This window comes from Capra hircus, chromosome 1 (genome assembly GCF_001704415.2).
Source record: "Capra hircus breed San Clemente chromosome 1, ASM170441v1, whole genome shotgun sequence".
Classification (NCBI taxonomy): domain Eukaryota; kingdom Metazoa; phylum Chordata; class Mammalia; order Artiodactyla; family Bovidae; genus Capra; species Capra hircus.
Window position 1 is genome coordinate 95573904 of NC_030808.1, and position 24014 is coordinate 95597917.

At 41.7% G+C, this 24014-nt stretch overlaps 1 protein-coding gene and 1 long non-coding RNA gene across 7 annotated transcripts in view; one reads left to right on the forward strand and one right to left on the reverse strand.

The window, feature by feature from the left end:
• Positions 1–7241, reverse strand: part of LOC106502158 — a 110715-nt gene extending 103474 nt beyond the window's left edge. The window contains exons 1-2 of the long non-coding RNA XR_001295746.2: positions 6890–7241; positions 136–249 (exon numbers count right to left, since the gene is read on the reverse strand). This is a non-coding gene — a long non-coding RNA (uncharacterized LOC106502158). The remainder of the gene's footprint in view (positions 1–135; positions 250–6889) is intronic.
• TNIK (TRAF2 and NCK interacting kinase) overlaps positions 7306–24014 on the forward strand; it is a 396955-nt gene continuing 380246 nt past the window's right edge. For 3 of the 6 annotated variants that reach the window (XM_013964598.2, XM_005675313.3, XM_013964609.2), the window contains exon 1: positions 7306–8113. In XM_013964598.2, the coding sequence (XP_013820052.1) occupies positions 8057–8113 (57 nt within the window). In that variant the 5' untranslated portion in view covers positions 7306–8056. The remainder of the gene's footprint in view (positions 8114–24014) is intronic. The other 3 variants (XM_005675314.3, XM_005675315.3, XM_005675316.3) reach the window with 1 other exon arrangement.

The window sequence follows — 24014 nt, forward strand, 5'->3', positions numbered from 1 at the left end:
AGTGGTTGGTTACATAGCAGTAGATAAGGGGATCATGCTTGGAAACAGACAGGAAAAAGGCAACTTCTGAGACACAACACAGAGGAAAGGATGGTAGTAATCAAGGCACCACAATTGGAAGTGAGGGTCACTAACCATTTTCAGTCTGTTGCTGTTCTTCTTAACTTCCAGGTTTCTCTGCTCAGATTTCAGACACCTATCACCCTTTGGATACTGACGGGCAGAAACCCAAGTTACGGCTCCAACAATCTGTAACCAGAGGGAAAGATATAATCATTCCAAAGGAAAATTATATACAGGAAGTTTAGTTTTGTGTGTGTGTGTTTGTTTAAATCACTTTGTGACAAATTCTCACAAGCTTAGTGACTTTAAACAACACAAATTATCTTACAGTCTGGAAGTCTGTTTTACTGGCCTAGAATTAAGGTGTTTGCAGGGTGGCTTTCCTTTCTGGAGGCTCTAGAGTAGAATTCATGTCTCTGCCCTTCCAGCTTCTAGAGAGGTTGCCCATGTTCCTTGGCTTATGGCACCCTTCCTTCATTTTCAAAGCCAGCAATGTTACACATATCTGTGCCTTTCTTCCATTTCATCTCTTCCTCTAGCTTTGATTCCTCTTCTGCTTCCCTCTCTCACCTTTAAAGACCTTTGGGGACTTTCCTGGCAGCCCAGTGGTTAAGAATCCACCTGCCGGTGCAGGAGCATGGGTTTGATCCCTGGTCTGGGAAGATCCCACATGCTATGGAGCAAATAAGCCCAAGCACAACTGCTGAGCTTGTGCTCCCTAGAGCCTGTGCGCTGCAATTACAGAGTAGCCTCTGCTCTCTGTAACTAGAGAAAGCCCATGCAAAGCAATGAAGACCTAGTGCAGCCAATAAATTAAAAAAAAAAAAAGCAAACCTTTGGAACTGCATTGGGGCCCACTTTGCTTAATCCAGGTATCTCCCTATCTCAAATTCCTTATTTTAATCACATATGCAAAGACCCACTTGCCATGTAAGGTAACATACTCACAAGTTCTGGGGATTGGAACATGAACATCTTTGGCAGGGGCTGAGGCATTAGTGTACCTAATACAGTGTACTGCAGAATACAGAAGCGGAATAGAGGCTGAGAGGGCCTCATCACCCCTCAAACATGTCCTTTACAAGACATAGTCTGATTTATATTTTTTCTTTTATTTCTTTTATTGAATTCATCAAATTATCTCTGTTCTATTCTTTTGATTCAGGTAGTTTATAACTTACATATCTAATTTATAATTACCTACATGGTGACCTCTATATTTATTTTGTATAATTGACTTACATTTTTCCTGTGTTTAGAGGAAGTATCTATATGCTGCTGCTGCTGCTAAGTCGCTTCAGAAGTATCCGACTCTGTGCAGCCCCATAGACGGAAGCCAACCAGGCTCCGTTGTCCCTGGGATTCTCCAGGCAAGAACACTGGAGTGGGTTGCCATTTCCTTCTTCAATGCATGAAAGTGAAAAGTGAAAGTGAAGTTGCTCAGTTGTGTCCGACTCTTCGCGACTCCATGGACCGCAGCCTACCAGGCTCCTCCGTCCATGGGATTTTCCAGGCAAGAGTACTGGAGTGGGTTGCCATTGCCTTCTCCGAAGTATCTATATACATTTCCAAATAAGACCAAAATCTTAACATGCTTTTTTCTCTCTCCTTTCCCTTTATCCTCATGATAAACTATTCCAATTTTAGATTATCATTATTTCCTTTTACTTTATGAATCAGCAATAATAAAGAATTAAAAGTTTTAATTCTTATTTTCTGTTAATAGGAAGTATTTGACTGCAAATAACAGAAAAAGTAACTAAAGGCAGATTAAACAAACAGAAAGACTTCATGTCTTATGGGAAGGAGTTCAGAGATAGTTTGTTCCTGGATTAATTTAGTGACTCAACAATGTGATTAATGATCGAAGTGTTTTTCATCTTCTGCTTTTTTTTCTCAAGTTCAGGCAGGAAGATGGCTGCTATAGCTCCAGCTAATATAGCCACACAGAACTCTGTCTGAAGACAGTGTATTGGTTATCCACTGCTGCATAACAAATCAAGCGGCTTACAACAACAATAACATTTCTTATTTAACAGGGTTTCTGTGGGTCAGGTATTTGGGAACTTGGTTTGATGGATCTAACTTAGGATCTCTCATGAAGCTGCAGTTAGGGCAAGCAGGGATTGTAATCATCTAAAAGCTTGACTAGTGTGGAGGTTCCACTTCAAGGCAGCTGACATGGCTAGTAGGCTGCATGAATGTCCACAGGTCTTGGTGGCTGACTTCCCCTAGAGCAGCAGTTCTCAACTGGGGGTGATTTTTGCTTTCTATGGAACACTTGGCAATGTCTGGAGACATTTTTAGTTTTCCAAAATGGGAAAGTGTTTCTGGCATCTGGTGGGTAGGGAGTGGGGATGCTTCTAAGCATCCAACACTGCATAGGACAGCCCTCCACGAGTTCTCAGAACCACAATGCCAATAGTGCTGAGGCTGAGAAACCCTGCTTTAGAGCAAGTGAACCAAGAAAACAAGGTAAAAGCTAAAATGCCTTTTGTTACCCAGTTTTGGAAGTCCTCTGTATTCTATGTTGGAGGGAACTAACACAAGGGTGTATATACCAGGTGAGGCTCACTGGGAGCCCTCTTGGATGAAGGCGACCGCAGGTGGGAAGCTTTTCCTGGTCCTTTTCTATTCTCCTGCTTCCTTTTTTTTCCTTTAAAAGTTTTTGAATAGGAAAACTATTCTTATACCCCCATCAGACTTCTCTTTATTCTAGTCAGTGCTGCATGAGACACCTATGTCTAAACCAGTGTCTAGGAGAGAGAAGAGAATTACTGTGATGACTTCAGACAAGTTAACATTTATTCTTTCTCTGGGGTTGGGAAGAACTCATATTCTGGAAACACATGGAGAATAAATTCTCAAATTTATTGGACGACCAGAGTTTTTCCAGCATGGAAGAGAGAGAGTGACTTTGAGTGGGTAACAAGCAGTTTGCCACCTTTGCTTGTCATTGTCTTTCGCATTGCATGTTTTCTTTTTTGATTCAGTTTTTCAGTGGAACGCACTTTTCAATGATAATTTAAGAGATGACCAATCATTTGAATCCTTATATATCTGAAAATGTCATTATTTCGTATTCTTTCTTAAATGATAGTTTAGTTGGGTAGAGAATTCCAAGTTAAAATCAATTCTGATATTTTATCCCATTTTCTACTATTACTAGCATCGATTGTTGCTCCTGAGAAGTAGGTGACTTGGTGAGAATTTCCTTGGTATCCTTGATGTTCTAAAATTCCTTCATGATGTGTTTAGTGTGGTATGTTTTATTTAAACGCTAAATGAGAGCTTTTAACCTGAATATATTGGAATATTTGAAGATCTGAATAGATTGGAACATTTTCTATGATTTCTTTGAATATTTCCTTATAGCCATTCTCTAGCTCTCCTGTTAAATAAATATTGAAATTTCTGGATTTATTCTCGATATTATTTAAATTTTTGCTCATTGCTTTTATTTTCTCTGTAATCTGGGAGAAAACGATCCAGTCTTCTAGCTTACTAAATCGTCCTTCAGTTCAGCCTGAGTCAGTATAGCATGGTGATTAAGAGCTTGAGTTCAAGTTCTGTTTTAGCCATTTATGACTGTGCTCCCTGGAGTAAATTAATTAACCTTTCTATTTTTCAGCTTACTCATCTGTAAAATAAATATGCTAATAATGTTACCTATTTTGTAAGGTTATAAAGATAAAATATGTTAATATATGACTATTATAAGAGTATCTGCAGCACAGTATTACTGATTATTGTTCAACTTACTTAAACAATTTCAATAAATATGTTCTTAATAAGTCCTCTAACCGATTTGTTTTTACAGTAACCTGGCTGTTTTCAATGGATGTGAGGTCCTGCATTATCCTTCTGAGAGTGAAAAAAATCTGTATGTTACAAAACTTCTTTTTGCTCCTATAAAAATATCTTGGAGTTTTCAATTTGTTTATTGATTGAAATTAGTGCTTCTCTTTCATACTAATAGATTTTCACAAATAATTGGTGACTGGTCTGCTCTTCTTGGGGCTTCCCAGGTGGCTCAGTGGTAAAGAATCCGCCTGCCAATGTAGGAGCCGCAGGAGGTGTGGTTTCAATCCCCGGGTCAGGAAGATCCCCTGGAGGAGGAAATGGCAACCCACTCCAGTATTTTCATTGGGACATAGACAGAGGAGCCTGGCAGGGTACAGTCCATGGGGTCACAAAGAGTCATACACGACTGAGTGACTGAGCATGCAGGCAGGCTGCTCATCTTAGTGTTTGGAAATCTCACTTGTCTATCTGCATTGCCAGTTCTGAGTGTCTGCTTTGCTTATTGTGGTGGGAAGCGGGACAGGGCAGGACATGGTGCAGGGCAGGGGATGTAGGTAGTTTACTTTCAGATTATGTGTGGGTGTGGTCTTATTTCTCCTGGAAATTGGTGGGCAGCCCCTTGGGGTGATAGTGTTTCCTTGGTCCAAGTGTCCATTAGTGACAACACAGACTTAATTCCAAACAATCCGTGCTTAAGATCTTTTAAAAATTTAAATTAGGTACCACTGTTGGAGCCTCCACTGTGCTTTCCCAGTCCATTTCTCTTCTTCCCTTCTCACTGCTCCAAAGTTCATACCTCTGTATCCTTCCTTCCCGTTTTCATGTTTTTTATGGTTATCTACATATTCGCTATGCTGTGCTAAGTCGTTTCAGTCGTGTCCGCCTCCTGGCGACGCCATGGACTGTGGTCCGCCAGGCTCCTCTGTCCCTGGGATTCTCCAGGCAAGAACACTGGAGAGGGTTGCCATTTCCTCCTCCAGGGGATTTTCCCGACCCAGGCATCTCACCAGGGTCTCTTAAGTCTTCTGTATTGGCAGGCGGGTTCTTTACCACTAGTGCCACTTTGGGAAGTCCCAAAGTACAAAGTAAATGGATTTGAATCCACTCTCTTCTCTTTTCTTCCCCCTCTTCTTCTTCTTCCTTTTTTTTAAAAATTTTTTTTAAATATTTACTTATTTGGCGGCGCTGGCCCTTTGCCTTACTGGGGATCTCCATTTACATATTTAGACAGACATAAATAGCATATCATAATGTTGTACAGGCTTTCAAATTGTACATTAATAGTAACAATTCTTTCAACCCTTCAGATTACACCAAGAAGAAAATCTCACTTTGGTCAAATTTTGAATGTCTTTTCTGGCATTTGCTAAATTCTCTTTTTAATAAATTAAAGCCTCAGGATAGATAGTTAAGTAGAATTTAATAATACTGTTTTATTTTCCATTGTATTCATTTTAATGATTTCCTTCTTTTTGTTAAGCAGGTGCTGCTAATTTTCCATCCACAGTAGTGACATATATTTCCTTTTAAGTTAAATATAAGAAAAATGAAAAGTGTTGATTTAAAGAAAAATGTTAAATAACTGTCCAGGAGGCATACATATATGACAAAAAATTTAGATGTTTGTACTGAAATATGATACACACTTGACATAAAAAAAATTAAGCCAAGTTCCTTCTTGGGGTATGCAAGGCTCTACCTGATCTGACCTCTACTTTCCTTCTCAGCCCAGTTACTAGAATTACTTCACCTTCAGCACAAAATGCCTGGAGTTTCCTCCTTCCCTTAGCAGCTGGAAGGGCCCTGGCTGTTGTAACCTCTCCTTTTATGGTACTTCCTGCGGCCAGCATCCCTGCCTCCATCTGACTTTGATCGGCTGAGTCTCAGGCTCCTAGGAAGCCCTCCTCCTCTTGGTACACATCACTGCACCATATATATGGTTTGCTAAACTGATTCTAAAACCAAGGGTAGAATTTAACGCCTGTATCCTGACACCCTTATGGCCTGAACAGCTGATTAACACTAAAAGAAATGAATGATTTGTGATGTTTCAAATAAAACTGGGGGCATAAAATGAAGGTTCTTCTTGAAAAAAATGTTTTTCTCATTTTTCATGTGTTTGGAGTTTTAAGAATAGCTCAGTTCCTAGATCTCAATACCTGGTCTTAATGATTTTCTTTCAACACTGAGAAAATACATTAACTTGTCATCTAGATTTAGAGTAAAAAAGGCACAGAGAAGGGAAAAAACAAGGACGATGAGAAATGATAGTTTTTTTTTTTTAATGTCATTTCGACATTACTTAGTGGCTTACTGTAGGTTACTACCTTGAGCTGGACGATTTTATAGAATATGAGAGATCAAATCATGTTTGGAATTATGACGCATTTAAACATCTGACGTTTTAACGGCAAAAGCTCCTAAGCTGTTGTGGTCACTGAGATGTTGGAACAATTTTCAAGTTTCTTGATGCACAATGCATATAAATAAAGACAATATTCTTAATAAAAACAGCAGAGTGCATATGGAATGCTGCTCGAAAGTCCTGAGGAACTAACTGCATTGGCTTCTATTCATTCATTCAAAAGCATCATTCTGAAGCTGATATCCACACTGCACAATTAAAAATTCCTCAGGACACTTGGCCAGGAGAAAATTCTCATCTTAACAGAGATGGAGATAATGCCTTCAAAGCTACAACTGTATTTGGGGGAAAAGCTCAATTTTAGCCTTTCTTCCTAGGTATTTCGCGTGGCCAAGGCCGGAGACGCGGCTGGGGGAAGTGACTCGATACACCGGATTACAAAATATCAGGTTTACCACTGTAAACGTTCAGCCTTTAAATTAGAAAGCCGGTGCAGTGAAATCGCTCTCACGCTGTACATCTTCTGGGTTACATCTTATCCTCCAGCCAAACTTTCTCTATTAATCTGGGTAGAGTAGCAGAAACGCAGCCGGAAAGGAAAATGCCGGGACCGGCGGCGGCGTGAGCTGCCTTAACCCACGTTGCCTTCCGAGTTACCTGAAGCATTCAAACCACTGCACCCGGAGAACAATTCTCGTTTCAATTCGGTCGTTTCCGTGGGGGAATTGCGGCATGGACAGGTCCTGGGTGTGGCGAGGCCAAGAGGGAGCTCAGATCGCCTGACTTTCCCGCTTCTGGCAAACCTTCCCAGCCCCGAGGCGGGAAGTGACCCGTCCAGAAGAACTGCCATCCGGGATTCCCGGGGCCGCTGGAGGACCCGACCCCGCGGCAGTTGCAGATTGCCGAGGCCCGGGGTAGGGCGGGGAGGGGGCGCTGGGCGCCCACACGAGTGCGCTTCTTTCTCATTTGTTCCGCGGCTGGAGGCGGATCCCCTTCTTTGCACACAAGTCCTTATATGCACCGGTTGCACCAGCCCGCGCTACTCCAGCCCCACAAATAATTAATGGGGGAGGGAGGGCGTCGCTCTTTTTTTCCTCCCTTCTGGAGCATTTGAACCCTGCCGAGAATCCCTCAATATGCGACTGAAGGGCCATTTTGCTGCAGCGCACGAATTGGACACACAATAAAGCCCCCTTGTCGCTACGAGAAGCACGGCAGGGTTCAGGAAAGGTCTTCAGATGCAGCGCGGTTAGCCCGCAAAAGCCTAGGCTGAAAAGGTGTGCGCCCCTCCCCCATCCACGCTGGTGCAGAGGGACCCGGTCAGGAAGCACGGCCTCTCCCCAGTCGGAGACCACGCCTCCTCCGCCTTTCTTCCCCCCTCCCACCTCGCTTTACTCCTCCCAGGAAGCGGTGATAGACAGTTCTGTGTGGTTCTCCACCCCCACCCCCCAGCTGAGTGGAGGAGTTGATGTGTCTCATTATAACAGCCAATGCAGCCGCCATCCACGCACAAGCAAAGAAGCATGTCCCATTTAAATACACCCACGCAGCCCCAGCGCCCTTAGCCGTTCAGGGCGCGCAGCCCACACGCACCGCGGCTCCAGGGCTTGGAGATCCGCTCAGGTTGGGCTCCCGGACCCGGAGGACCGACGCACGGAGGATCGCGATCTGGCGCTGTGGGAGCCGGGGTGGGCGGAGGAGGCTGGGCCCCGGGCCTCTGGCGCGACAGCCGCATGAGGACGCGAGTGAAATAGACCAAGGTGGAATTTCCAAGGGAATAGCTTCGGGGTGGTTTTGGTCCCATCTCTCCCGCAAGAAGTCGACATGGCGAGCGACTCCCCGGCTCGCAGCCTGGATGAAATAGATCTCTCGGCTTTGAGGGTGAGCGGAACATGCTTTCTGATTTCTTTCCAGTGTTTTGGGTCAGAGTGAGTGGGCTCGGTGCGTGGACTGGGGCTGGGGCTGGTGGGCAGAGGCGGGCGAATGCCACGCGAGGGAACCTGGATTCTCGCGTTGATTCAGGGGCTGCCGAGGTGTTCTAGGCTTAGCCCCCACCGCAGAGGTTGTGCGGTACGTGTCCTCCTTTGGTGGGAGCCAGACCTCCCCCCGAAAACCCTTAGAGCTTATGCCAGTTTCATCTTAGACCGGTGTAAGAGCATTAAATTGAAAGGCTCGAGTGTGTGAGAGTGTGTGTGGGCATAAGCCCCGGTGCCAAGGCTCTAGACCCCACTGTCCTTTTCTGTAAAAAGAATAACAACAGCATGAATAAAGGCACTGGCTCCTCACGTTTTCCATCAGCCTGCAAGAGGACATTGTGAGCCTGGCTGGCTCCACGAAGCCGAACCTGCCACTCTTCGGGGGCAGCTCTGGCTGTGCCAGTCTTGTAGATGGCAACTGCCTCCCCTTCCCCCTTTTCAGCTATTCGCGCCCGGACTCCTCCTCAGCGCTCTCTGAAATGCCGGTTTGCCACTCACCTTTAATTATGGTTTTAACTCAGCCCTGCCTGTGCTTTCTGACTTTGTGGCTGTGACATTTCAGTGTTATGGATGAATTTAAGCAGGTGAAAGGGATGTGTTTGTTCTCTGCTTTTCCCCAATCAGACCGGAACTCCTGGGAGTGTGTGTGTGTGTGTGTGTGTGTGTGTGTGTGTGTCTGTGGTCAGTCCTTTGTAAAGCACCTCCCCTCCCCTCCCCCCTCCGCCCTGAGCCCCCCTGGTTTAATTTACCCTCACGTGAATTGCCTCAGACGCCGTTTCATTGTATTGACTAAGACATCACTGATATAGAATCCATTTTGCTGTTGTTTTGAGATCGGAATACCAGGAATCCTAGTGCCGCCTCGACGCCTCCCCACCCCCACCCCCCAATCCCAGCACACTCCTTCGGGGAAGGGGGCTGAGCTTCTTGCCGTATTAATTAGATGCTGCCTGCCGGGAAGGGGGTGAGGGGTGGGGGTGGCAGGAGCACCGGGGGTCTGAGAAGGACTGTCTACCGATCTAAAAAGGGCTTTTTCCTCGCTTGACCCCCTCCCCCGCCCCCCACCAGAAAAAGCGATTGTATATACTTGAGGCAAGGACGGTCGGTGAGACGGAACTGATGGTGGCTCTGAACACAGACACAGAAGGGGTGAAGCTTGGAAGTTCACACGCCCTCCTGATGAGTACATTGTTAGATGGATGCTAAATCTTGGGATTATGTACTTGAATCTTCAGTACTTTCCTTGACATTGCCTCCTTCTCCACGGTTAAAGAACTACCTTTATGGCCAAAGTGGTACTTTTTTCTTTAGTCTCGTTAATTCTCCGTCTCTGCTTACCCCTCTCTTTTTAACTCCTTTTCCTCTTCTCCTTAATCCTTCCATCTCAGAGGTGAGGTTTCTTCGAAGCAGTCAAGGGGCTGAGAAGAAACAGAGATGCCATTGGAAATGGCTTTTTTTTTTTTTTTTTGATAGTTGGTTAGCAAAAGCTCATTCATGCGTTATTACAGTAAGCTGTCTATTTCCCTGGCACTAAAATGCCACAGTGAGAACCCGCGGCCCCTGGGCAGCTGGGGTGGGGGTGGGGGTTGGGTAACAGGGTGGGTGCTTTGGCCAAGTGTGTGGCTTCCTGCTTTATAGACTGTTCATTTGCCCTACTTTCTGCGCTGGGAGTTGCTGCCAGCGGGTTAATCAGGTGGATGGATGGCCCAGACTTCTGGGTAGAGGAGAGTGGCGAAGCAGGGGAGGGGATGGAGAGGGGGAGTATGAACAATGGGCAAGACTTGAGATTTCCCTGAGCTGGAATCTCAGCATCGGCTTCTCTAATGGATAGCGCTGTGATGTGATTTTAACTCGGGCTTGATCTAGAGGTGTTTCTTGTGGGCTTTTTCCTGGGGAAGGTTTTCTCAGATGCCAGGCACAGAGCTCCCAGGCTTAGGAGCAACTACAAGGGCTCACCTTGCTAACGGCGGACATGGAGTGCGATTCACACACGGGAGAGCTGTGCTCCTTAGATCAGTATTAAGAAAAGATATTTTTGCACAATTCACTGAAATTTCTCTTCCTGGCTTGGGCTTCAGTGCTTTGACACTGTATTTCTGCCTGCAGGAGGTGTGGAAAGAGAGAGGGCTCCAGCTTCCAGCTCTTTTAGAAGATGGGGAACTGCTGGCTGGAGGATTTAAATGTAGCTGTGGGGACAATTGCATTCTGGAGGGCTGGGGTTTGTGACCGGTCTGGTGGTAGGTGAGCTGGGCAGATCCAGAATTGAGTCCAGAGGCTACAGAGGTAATCTCCTCAAATCAGAAGCCAGACCATCTTTTTCTGTCTTTGTAGATAAGGAGAGATGGGCTCATGTGTAGATGAGAGGTCTCCTTCTTCCTAAATCCTCAGGAAAGCCTGCCTGCTGAGAACTTCCTGGGGAATGCCTGACCCCTGAAATGCAGCCAAGGTCAGTGGCATCTAGGAGAATTTGCTGCAAGCCTCACCAGTCTCTTGCTGTTTTGGTGGCTCTTTAATGTACACAATCAATGCCCTTTTTGTAAACTCTGCCCTCAATGCATTAAAAGCAGATCCTGTCTGGAGAAGCCTTTATTGTTCTCAGTCAGTGATCCCAGATTGGACCCAGTATAAATTTTCCCCAAATAGCAACAACGCATAATTTAGACCAGAGCACCAAGCGACAGCCCTGATGACTTAAATTATGCAAGATTTGGATGGTTTAAAAAGTCAGAAAAGAGAGGATGGTTAGAAAAGAGGTGATCTGAATCCAGTTTTATTAGTCCTGATGTTTAGAGCTCTAAAGATAAGCTAAGTCTTGAGGGAAGGGAATGGCTTCACAGATTTAGAGCTGGAAGAGAACCGTAGAACACCTAACCACGCCTTTCATTTAATGCTCTGGAAGCTGAAGCCTTGAGAGGTGAAGTCCATTGCCCAAGGTCATACAGCCCCCTTCTTGTTTGGAGGTGTAGTGAGTGGGGGTGGAGAGAAGGGTGATTTGGGGAGGATCTAGGTTCCCTGACTTCTCATTCAGTGCTCTTTTCTGTAAGTTACACTGTCTGGCTACATTTTCTGCTGAGAGGCAGAGAGAAATTATTTCACCAGGGTCATGGGATTTTATTTATCAAAAATAGAGAAACTGCTTCATGCAGATAAGTTCATAAAACATTAAACCATGGAGCCTTAAGGTATCTTTGGAATTCATCTTGCCCAACCTCCCTTCAGTTTCTCTTCGGCAGGCAAGTGACTGAATCATCTAGGACAGATGGTTGTCTCCGTAACCCTTTTCCATCTAAACATATCTCTTGGGGTCAGTCTAGATATACACATTATTCAGATGTCTCTGCATGCAAGATTTATAGGGTTCTATGTATGTTTTGTATAATGTATGTGGAGACTTATATTCTATATAGTATTACGGATATAAATGATCCATGTGGGTATATGAAATGTGTGTATACATACATAGACAACAGAAAACAGTCATTCAAATACAAGGCTTGAGTCTTTCTTCCTTCAAGATATAACAGTAAAAAAAGAAATGAAATGTGAACCAGTATGCTTTATTACATAGGAGGTGAGGTCAGCCCAGAAAGCTTTTTGGAGATTAGCATATATCTGAATCTGACCACGTTGGCCGTCCTTAGCTTGGCCCACAGAGTAAGGCAGTCAAGGCCAAGATTGGTCTCTGCTGACTTCATACTCTTAAGTTTCTGCCAGGACTCGCACTCACTTTTCTCTTTGAACAGAATTTGGATGACCTCTGCTTGTCTTTCTCCCTTTACCCCTCATTCCCTTCTAGGCCTAGCTATTTTTTTCTCCATTGAAACCTGGATTTAAGAATTAACCTCATCTGGAAGACTTGCCTGCATTCTTCCTGCTATACTTTTTGCACTTGTGTTATAAACCATATAGGGTTTTCTTTCTACCTGATCACTAAACTGTACATTCTGTGGGGCCAGAGGCTAGGTTTTGTTCGTTTCAGAGTCCATAGTCCCAATTAGTTGAGTAAATGTAGGAATGAGTGAGTGAGTGAAGTGGACTGAGCGCTGGGTTCTATGCCCATGTCTTATTTGAATTCTGTGACATTAGATGAGTCCCTTATCCATAATTAACTAAAAATGAGAATGATCACAACTGCTTGCCTTCCTCATACACCGGTTTCATCAATAAAGTATTTATGGCAGTGCTTTGAAAACTGTAAAGCATTACGCAAATATGCTATTCTATGATTACATAGAATTTTATGGGAAATTTGATTCCACCAGCATTTGATCCCAATGATTATATGTAATAGAAGGGATCCTGAGAAAAAGATATGGGAATTTTGAGAGTTCTTTTTCCTTTTAATGTACTAGCATGGCCTTATATTGACCTCTCATGGCCTATATCCGATCCCCTGATGGCCTGGGTTGACCTTTGCTCCAGGTGACTTCAGCCCAGAAGCTTTTGGAGATTGGTATATTTCTAAACCAGTAGCAAGTATCAGCATCTTTCATTAAAAACTTCTCTTAAAAATTTTTTTTCTCCTCTTTAAGGATTAAACATTGTTCAAATAAAAACATATTTATTGTGCTTGTGCCTTTTCATAGTTTGTGTGGGGGTGGGGTGGGGGAGGGAGGCTGTGCCTGAAGTGATACAGCACTAGTCCAGTATCTAAAACCTTTTGGTCAGGGAAATCTTGACCATTGGTAATTCATTATCCCAGGGTATTTATTTACATTTGGTCTTAAATGAGAATTTAGTAAAGTTGCATGAACTGGTAAGGTGACAGTATCTCAAAATGATAGTAGCATAACAGTTTTTTAATTAGATACATGCATTGTGGTATTAAACAGGTGTTTTCTTTGCCATGACATGGCCTCATAATAAAGTAGGGTGTATTGGTAGTTATCATAACATCAGAGAAAATATGTATAACCGTTTTCAGTGTCCATTATTAGCTAGAGTAATCTTTGTGCAAAACCTAATGTAAGTTATGGCTTGCTGTTTGCCTAATTAGCGAGTTAGGAGGTGATGAAACATTTTGTTGGTGAAAGAATACCCAACACTCTTCCTTCGTGAGTAGATCATATTTCCCCCCTTATCTGTAGGCTCTTTGTGACCTTGTAATTTTGAGTCTTCCCGGTTGGCCCTTTCTTCTTTCTGGCCTGCAGTTAATTTTCTTTGCCCTTCTTGTTCTACACCATTCCTTCTTTCAGTGAGAATGTTTCTAAGACTCACCCAATTTTGAGCTACTGTGATCGAATCATGGCGTCTATGTCCAGCTGGACAGACTCATGCTGAGTCTCTGTGTCTCATAGAATATGGGATGTCCTATGTCTGAAAGATGCTTTCACGTCAAGTTGGTTTTTCCATTTCTGTGGGGAAAGTAGCTCTGTGCGAACAGGGCCTGAACTAACAGTGTGCTGAGAATTCCAAGAAAATCTGGGTGATATTTTTGAATGAGATGTTATTCTGCACATATAAATATAAGGTTCCTCGTGGAGAGAGAGGGAAGACTTAAATAGAAAATGTTGGATGAATTCCGCTTATAATTTCTTCCCTTCTGGTTGGAAGCTTATTTCCCTATAGAGAAAGATGATTCTCTAACCACTTTTTTTTTTTTTTTGCATACCCCGGCTGTCTCCACTTGTCTCAAGGGGGTGCCTGGAAATTCTCAAAACATGTTATATTTTACCCCAACCTTAAAAATCTTTCCGTAATATCTATTGCATGGGTCCCCTTGTCTCCAGTACTCCTGCTGCAGTTACTCTCTGCTAGGCAACACTCTTTTACCACCAGCCCTCTCCTGGCTAGTCTCCTTTGTACACTGTAGCCATGTTAGTCTGCCTAAAAGCACAGTTTCAGTCTGAGTATTTTTTATTCATGGCCTTCCTTGACTCCTCACAGTCTACAGACCAAAGAGTGAAGTCTTGACATCAAGACCAGTTAAAATTCAACTGGGCACTTCACCATGCCCTTCAGTTTAACAACCATTCCTTTTCACCTGCTACAGGGCATAGCTTCCTTCTCCGCATGGATGCTCTTTAGGGGCTTGTTGCTTGTTGTTTTGTCACTAAGTCATGTCCAACTCTTTGCAGCCCTATGGGGTGCAGCACACTAGGCTTCCTTGTCCCTTCACTATCTCTAGGAGCATGCTCAAACTCATATCCTTGAGTCAACGATGCTATACAACCATCTCATCCTCTGTTGCCCTCTGTTGCCCCCTTTTCTTCCTGCCCTCAATCGTTCCCAGCATTGGCGTCTTTTCCAGTGAGTTGGCTCTTTGCATCAGGTGACCAAAGTATGAAACTTCAGCTTCAGCATCAGTTCTTTTAGTGAATATTTAGTGTTGATTTCCTTTGGGATTGACTGGTCTGATCTTGCTGTCCAGGGAACTGTCAAGAGTCTTCTCCAGCACTACAATTCAAAAGCATCAATTCTTTGGCACTCAGCCATCTTTATGGTCCAACTCTCACATGTGTACATGACTACTGGAAAAACCATAACTCTGACTCTATAGACCTTTTGTCAGCAAAGTGATGTCTCTGCTTATTAATACTCTGTCTAGGTCATAGCTTTCCTTCCAAGAAGCAAGCATCTTTTAATTTCATGGCTGCAGTCACTGTCTGCAGTGCTTTTCAGTTCAGTTGCTCTGTTGTGTCTGACTCTTTGCAACCCCATGGACTGCGGTACACCAGGCTTCTCTGTCCATCATTAACTCCTGGAGCTTGCTCAGACTCATGTCCATCAAGTCAGTGATGCCATCCAACCATCTCATCCTCTGTCATCACCTTCTCCTGCTTTCAGTCTTTCCCAGAATCAGGGTCTTTTCCAGTGAGTCAGTTCTTTGCATCATGTGGCCAAAGTATTAGAGCTTCAGCTTCAGCATTAGTCCTTCCAATGAATATTCAGGACTGATTTCCTATAGGATGGACTGGTTTGATCTTGCTGTCCCAGGGACTCTCAAGAGTCTTCTCCAGCACCACAGTTCCAAAGCATCAATTCTTAGCGCTCAGCATTCTTTATAGTCCAACTCTCACAACCATACATGACTACTGGGAAAATCATATCTTTGACTAGATGGACCTTTGTTGGCAAAGTAATGTCTCTGCTTTTGAATATGCTGTCTAGGTTGGTCATAGCTTTTCATCCAAAGAGCAAGCATCTTTTAATTTCATGGCTGCAGTCACCATCTGCAGTGATTTTGGAGCCCAAGAAAATAAAGTCTCTCACTGTCCCTGCTTTTCCCCCATCTAGTTGCCATGAAGTGATGGGACCAGATGCCATGATCTTAGTTTTCTGAATGCTGTATTTTAAATCAGCTTTTTCATTCTCCTCTTTCACCCTCATCAAGAGGCTCTCTAGTTCCTCTTTACTTTCTGCCATTAGGGTGGTGTCATCTGCATATCTGAGGTTATTGCTATTTCTCTAAGCAGTTGCCTACTTTATTCTCTTTTTCTGTACCTGCTACCCCAACATCCAACATTCCAATACCACCTTTTCCACAAAATTTTCCCAGATTCTTTCAGGTAGAAATTATCCCTCTGACTTGTAAATCCTCTTTGAACTGAGCTTATACCTGGTTTGTTTGTTTGTTTGTTTAGATTACTGCTTTCTATTTTGGATTTTATTTACTATTAGACAGTAAGCTTCATGAAGGCAGTGTGTACTTTTGATTTTCTTAGGAACCCCACTTGGATGACCTCTGGGCCTCCAAAGTCTGGATGATGTAGGCTGTTAATGGAGCAAAGACTGCTAAATTGTTAAAAGTTTGTTTAATTAAAAAAGTGTTTCTTAAAAAAAGGGGCTTCCTTGGAGATCCAGTGGTTAAGACTCCATGCTGCCACTCAGGGGGGCGGGGTTCGATCCCTGGTCTGGGAACTAAGATCCTGCATGCCCAGCGGCTTGGCCAAAAGATTTACATAAATATTTAAAGAAAAGGTTTTCATTGTTCTCATTTTAAAAGCATGTGATCATTGCAGAAAACTTGGAAAATGGGAAAGAAGCAAAAATCATTCATGATTCCCAATGATAACCACATGTATGTTTTAGTACATAGCTTAGTTTTTCCCTGTGTGTGCTCAGGTATGTTTGACTCTTTACAACTCCATGGACCGTAGCCCACCAGGCTCTGTCCATGGGATTTTCTAGGCAAGAATACTAGAGTGGGTTGCCATTTCCTCCTCCAGGGAATCTTCCCAACCCAGGGATCAAGCTTGTGTTTCCCGCATTGGCAGGTGAATTCTTTACCGCTTAGCGCCACCCAGAATGCCCCAGTTTTTCCCTATGCATAGCTAAATAGGTAGTTTTAAAAAATTAAGATCATATTGTATATATTACCTGCAACTTTCAAAAAATAATCAGCCTTTTTGCACACTATTAATTTTTTTCTATACCATAACTTAAAAAATTATGTTGAATTTAAAACTTATATAAAAGTTTATGTAAAAACTTATGTATAGAATGCTCATACAATGCTTGTGGGAATGTAAAATGGTGCATCTCCTTTGGAAAACAGATTGGCAGGTCCTCAAAATGTTAAATAGAATGTTAGCATGTGGCCCTGCAATTCTACTCCTAGGTATATCCCAAGGAGGAATGCAAACATATATCCACACAAAAACTTGTTTTTAGTAGCATTATTCATAATAGTCAAAGAATTGAAACAACCTAAACATCCATTAATTGATGAATATATAAATGAAATGCACTATATCCATAAGATGGCATTATTTGGTAATGAAAGGAAGTATTGATTCAGGCTGTAACATGGATGAACATTACTCTAAGCAAAAGAAACCAGACACAAAAGGCTACATGTTATATGATTCCATTTATATGAGATGTCCAGTACAGACAAATCCATAGGTACAGAAAGTAGATTAGTGGTTGCTGAAGCTGGAGGAGAGGGAGAGTGGAAGTGACTGCCTGTGTCCTAATATTAAATATTAGATAGTGGTGATGGTTGCTCAACTCTGCACATATAGTAAAAACCACTTGTATACTTCAAAAGGGTGAATTTATGGAGTGTGAATTAAGTCTAAGTAAGATTGTTATTTAGTACAGTGAGCCCCCACTTATGGTCATCCACATATATCCAATCTTATTTAACCTTCATCCTATCCACTTCCTCCCCCATCTTATTTAGAAACATCATACTCTTGCATTTGTAAATATTTCAGTATGCATTCCAAAAGATAAATACTCTTAAAATGCATAACTGCAATACAGTTATCATGCCTAAAAAAATTGAATGTAATTTTTAATTTCTTCAAATATTCAGTGAGTGTTCAAACTTCTAATATGTTTTAAGGACTATTTAGCATTTTACTGTGAGGATACATCATAAAATATTTAATCAATTCCTATTGATGAAACTTTTGGTTATTTTAAACTTTTCAGCTTTTGTAAGTAGTACTTTGATAATCAAACATCCAAATATATATCCTTGTACACATTATTTTAATACATTATGCATTAGAGTTATTTATCCTTATATTAATATGTAAATATTTCTAGACATCTCTGTTTCCTTAGAATAACTTCTTAGAAGTGCAATTTACAGTGAAAGTTATATATGATCTTTAAGGCTCCTGATGTTGTCAAATTATCCCCCAATTTCCTGTGAGGCAAGTGTACAAATGAACAGATGAGGCTTGGAAAAAATCAATTAATTTTTCAAAGATCATAAAGCCTCTAAATGGCCAAGCTTATGACTGATCTGTGCCAAAGCCAGAGCCCATATTAACTCACGTGGCCAGCATTTGACTCGTGGACCTTGTCATGACATCAGATTTATCTGATGTATTATCTCCCTGGGTTCACAGATTATCCAGAAGCCTTTCGTTTTAGGCACACGATCTCTTTGATGAGCATAGTTGTGTTTGTAGTGCTATTTCCAAAACATTTCTTCCTTGTGATTTTCTCTTTTTAAAGTAACCAAGGTTAGCTTAGAATAAATGTTCCTTTTCTTGTCTAAAAAGTACAAGCCACTTGGGGGTTAGCAGTGAGTTTCTTTTACATTGTGTGTAAGGTATGTTTACATTTAATTTGCCATTTGCTTTGGAGAAGTATCTGCCACTTGTCTGGAAGGCATACGGAATCAGACCCAAAGGTTTCCATTTTTGAAAGCAGTGAAGACCACAGAGTTTACAATTATTACAGAAGATGGCAGGATGGGAAGACATGTTAGAACAGGAGCCGTTCTCAAGCTTTTATCTGCCAGAAATTATTAAAATCAAAATCTGGACTTAAACATTTTTTTACATGGATAAAGATATTTTAAGATTACAGTGGAAAAAATGGAAGATGGAACTGGCAGCCAAAAGTGTAGAGTCCTGTGTTTCACCAACTGTGTACTCTCTACCTGGTCTATAAGAAACTATTAAAACCAACATAACCTTGTGGTTCTCAGTCTTATGGAGGCCAACTGTCTCTCTTTACTGGATTTTATAACATAATCCTCCATTTAAAATGCCTGTAAATTATTTATACCTAGGGTAAAAATCTGAACTTCACATGTACATGGTTTCATCATTGCTACTTCTAGGTATTTTTTTTTTTAAGCAGCCTGTAATCAAATTATAGCAGTGTGGTGGGTGGAATAGGTTGTAAGCAGTAATTGCTAACTGTATTTAAATAATAATATTTAGCATTTATAGAGCACTTTGTATCTTCAAAGTACTTGCAAACATTATCTAATTAAATACCCTCTCTGATTATAATCTGGATATAAATGTACTTAAATCCAGAACAGGGTCATGAGAAAAGTATGCATTTAAAGTTAATGCTTGCTAGGCTTTAAAAACCTATACAGTAATTGGTGAGTTAGATTGGGGTTCCATTGGATTGTTTTTGTGCATCTGTTTGTTCAACCTCATAGCAAAGTCAGATTATATCTGTACTTTATCAATGCTTCTGCTTGATATCTGACCATTAAGGACTGTGTTGATCATTGCTCTGGTCCTTACAGACCCTAAAATATTCATGATATAAATAAACTTTAAAATGGGCTCCTTCACTACATTTCATGCCCTGGTCTCAGATGAACTTCTCATTAGTAAGTGCAATGAAGTGGGGTAGTGTGAGGGAGAGTGGCTATGCATTGTGGTTTAGTAATTTCCATCTGAGAAAAAAATACATTAAATTGCATGGTAGGATACATCATAAAGAAACGCACTGGAGAAATGAAACATCTTGAATCTCACCGCAGTAATGACTTCTTGCTGTTTTGGGCACATGTCTGTGTATTGTCCCCTTGCATGTATGTCCTATGTTGGCAATTTTGAGTGTTTGGAGCAAGGACCAGTGTGGCTTATCCAGTAGATGCTAGAGGATTCTGCAGCTGGTAGATTCTCGGTAAATGCTGCCCTGTGCGTTGTGATTTTCTAAGAGCTGGTTGATAGGCTAATTGCCTAAACAGTGGTTCTCAAAGTGAGATCCTCGTTTCAACAGCTTCAGGATCATCTCAGATCTTGTCTCTCTGACCTACTTTGGAGATGGGAATTGGAAACTATGGGGCAGGGGTGGGGGTGGCGGGTGGGTAAGAAGCCCTTCAGGTAATTCTGATGCAGAGTACCACTGGCCTAAATGTTTTTTTTTTTTTTTTGCCTAAATGTTTTGAAGACAGTTTCCTTCTTTTTTCATGTTGGCTCATTCATTCATTTAATCTTGATATTTATTGAGCATCCACTGTTTACTGTGTGGAGGATATGGTGATGAAGACACACGAGAATGCTGTCCTCATTAATCTTATCCCCTAATGAATGAGAGTATACGTTAAATCATAAAAATGACTTACTAAAAGCAAGTCACTTTGGAAGAACACAGAATATATCCTCAGAAATTTGAGCTTGCCTGAAAATGTTGCCGAGTAGGAAATGGTGACTTACATAAGGTAACTGCAACTGTCTTTTAAGGCTTATAACTTCTCATTGTGGAAAGCGCATACTTCTAGGAATATGAACTTTAAAACTTAACACTAATTGAATAAAAAAACCCTTCACACTAATACTGTATTATATTTGTATGAACTGTTTGTTAGAAAGGGGATACTTAAAATGGTATAAAGTATCAACTGATGCCATTTCAACTGATAATCTTAGAGTGTTTTTGAATTGTCATTTGTTGTTGTTGTTAGCAAGTATGTTCATGAGGCAGAAAAAGTCCCTTCTACCACCCACGTTCAACAAGATGCATCCATCTGATGTTCATGCCCTGTTTTTCCCTATAGATCTGTAGGGATTCAGTTTATAGCCCCAGAAGGTTCTGACATTTGCCTAGAAGCTGAAAAAAAAAGAATTGTATCCACAGTCTCTTTCAGCCCTTCTTTTGTTTGCAGTCTGAAATCTTTGGGTTGTTTATATTTTGAGACCTGGAAAGTGGAATGGATGTTTGGAAACTAGACAGGTTAGAGAGTTTCCTTATTGAGAAATCCCATAGACATTCCTTGTAACACCTAGCCACAAAGATGCCCTATGGTGTTATTTAATCTACAGTTCTTAGATAACACAGTTTATATTACATGTCTTTTTATTTGGGGGAGGGTTGATGACGATTATGATAGTTAAGGCAGCTTTGTATACAATAGTGAACACATATCAAAATTTTATTTCATACTCACTGCTGGGGAAGATGCTTTTGAAAAATTGACTTCAAAGATCCCTCTTGGAAGATTTCTTTTAAAGGAAAAAGAGATGATTAGATAATAATCGGTAGACTGGATATTAAAAATATCTGGATGAAGGTGACTGAATTTTTTGCAATATGGACAGTTTAAGGGGGTATACTCGACTGTCTCAGAAGGGGTTTTAATATTATTAAAATACCGGGGAATTGTGTAGCATTTAAATCAGAAATGTTAATTGCTCTTTGGATGGGGGAGTGAATTAATTGTATTATTCAAGAGGTTCTGTTTGGGATCAAGTTAGGGACAGCGCTGTTTTTAGTACTGGTGGTATCTCAGGCTCTGAAGTAACTGTGAATTTGAAATGGCTTGATTGAAAGGGCCCTTTGAGTTTGGGAGTACGGTGGTTTTCTATTGGAACTCCTAAGACTCTGTTTGAGGCCAGAGACTGGGTAGTCTTAAGTTTCCTAAGGTCAAAGTCAAGTGTTTGCTGTTTGGAAAAGGCCACTCCCTCTTCTTTCTTCTTTCAACTGGTAGCTCTAGCGCCAGTGAGAGAGAATACAATTTTCTTTCCATGCGAACGAATAAATAAAAGCACTGCTCAGCTCTTGTGCAGTTTTATATCCAGATGCTGTTCTGGGAAGAGACACTGCATGCACTCTTTGGTTTGAACAATATGTATGTATGTTCTCTCTGTGAGTCTTTTAAAGATGTAACTCGTGCTGGTATTGTAGTCATCATTTCTTGAATATAAACAGCTTTTATTTTTGGAGAAGAACAGATGTAAAAGTGTGAAATACAGAAGTCTACACATTTTGGCAGGGGTAAAGGGAGGAGGGATAGGGTTGCTTTAAAATCATGGTAACCCAGTCTTAGTTACTCCTTTGTTTTCCTTAAGTGACTGAAATGTAGCAGGGGAAATCTCCTGGAACCTGCCCAGCTGCGTACCTAAACCTCCCCTTAGCTGATTGCACCAGAAAGAGTGCTAGTCGGTAATTAGCATGGGTCCTACTAGGTTTTCATCTCTAGGAACAAAAAGGGTAAAGAACCCGCCTCCCAGTGCAGGAAACCTAAGAGGCATGGGTTAGATCCTTGGGTCGGAAAGATCCCCTGGAGGAGGGCATGGCAATCCCCTCCCGTATTCTTGCCTGGAGAATCCCATGGACAGAGGAGCCTGGCGGGCTACAGTCCATAGGGTCACAAAGGGTCATGACTGAAGTGAATTAGCATGCACGCCAAAGGAGGAAAACTGTAGGTGCAGAGAGGTGATTGTAGACGTTCAGTGAAATTTATATGACACTTAGTAAAATACTAGAGGGACACAGATCCACGCCCCAGACAGGGGAGTTATCTTCTGGATTGGAAATGTGTTTGCAGAAAGGGTCTGGGAGCTTGTGTCCCTCTGTGGTCTCTGAACCAGAGCTCTTGCCAGTCCTCTGGGGGCCCACCCCCTCTTTGAATTTGTGAATCTGTTTGTAAAAGGTACCTGGTGTTTTCAAAGCAGCAGGCCCTTTCCTGTGACTATTCTGTGTCCCCTTGAGGCCAGGTTTGTTTCTTTTCTTTTCTGGAAGCAGGGTCTCCTCTTTGCAGCTCATCACCTGATATAGGATATTGCATCGGATTTAAAGAAGTAGTTCCCTGACCTTCTTTTGTGTTCCTGGCTGTGGTTGCTGCCTTCTGCAAGTTTCTGCTGGCTTGTTGGGTTCACAGTTGAGATTTTGTCCTCCCAGAACACATTCTTATTTGTCATGGTTCTTTGATAACTCTCTTTGACAAATATTTTGGTCAAATGTTCTGTGATTGGGTCTATATAAGTTTTTTGGTATTGAGTTTTGATACTAAATGATTTCAGGCGTGTTTCAAATGAACATCTTTGATCATTTCTTTTCTAAATTCTCATGAATTTTGGAATGCAAATGAATTATAAGGCTGCCGCCACTCCCCAGTTCGCAGAAACGCTAGTTCCAACCTTATTCAGGCCATGTTTCATGCCGTAATAAATGTGAGTCTGGATTTTAGACTATACTTAAGAATGTAGAAAAACTGGAACGCTTGTACGTTGCTGGTGGGAATGTAAAATGTTAAGCCATGTGGAAAACAGTTTGGCTGTTTGTGAAAAAGTTAAACATAAATTTATTATATGACCTAGCAATTGCACTTCTGAATAGCCACCCAAGAGAAAGGAAGACATCTGTCCAGGCAAAAACTTGTACATAGCAGCATTATTCATAATAGCCCTAAGTAGAAATAAGCCAAATGTCTAGCAACTGATGAATAGGTTAGACAAAACATGGTGGAAGATGATGGAATACTTTGGGGTAGTAAGAAGTGATGAAATACTGCTTCATGCCACGACGTGGATGTGAAAGAAGCCAAACACAAAGGACCGCATACTGTATAATTTCATTTATATGAAATGCCCAGAAAAGGTGAATCTAGAGAGACAGGAAGTAGATTACTGGTTGGTTAGTGCTGGAGAAGAAAGCAGAGAGTAACTGCAAATGGATGTGGGAGATCTTTTTGAAGAGATACATTCTAAAATTGGATGGTGGTAACATGAGTGAATTATACCTCAATAAAGCTGTTAAAATATAATATGCCCAAGACATTACTTCATAGTTGGACCAGCTCCATACACCATGAGGGCAAATTCCCCAGTAAGGTTACTCTGGCATTTCTAGGAATGCCTTCTCTTCAACACCTTGAGGGATGGGGACTCTGGTCTTATCTTCTATTTTCTACTTACCTTCATGTCATTCCTTATTCTGAAGGGCTTCTAGAACTTTATAGTTGTTATAGTAATTTCCTTCAAGGTAAGGTCGATATAACTTATCTCTCCTTCCAAAGAAAGGAAGACTTTGGAGCCAGGACTAGGGTAACTACTGTAATTCCCCTTATCCACTGGGGGATGCATTCCAAGACCCCCTGTTGTTAATGCTTGAAACAGTAGTAGTACTACCGTTTTTATTATATATACCTACCTATGACAAAGTTTAATTTATAAATTAGGCAAATACGGATTAACTACAAAAAATCATAAAAGCAAAATTTTAACAATATACTATAATAAAGGTTATGTGAATGTGGTCTCTCTCTCTCAAAACATCTTATTGTACAAATTTATTGCCTTTTCCATCATAATGAAGGATTCATCATGCACTGTGGCCATAACTTTTGCAGGTGCAACAGCAAAACCAGCCTG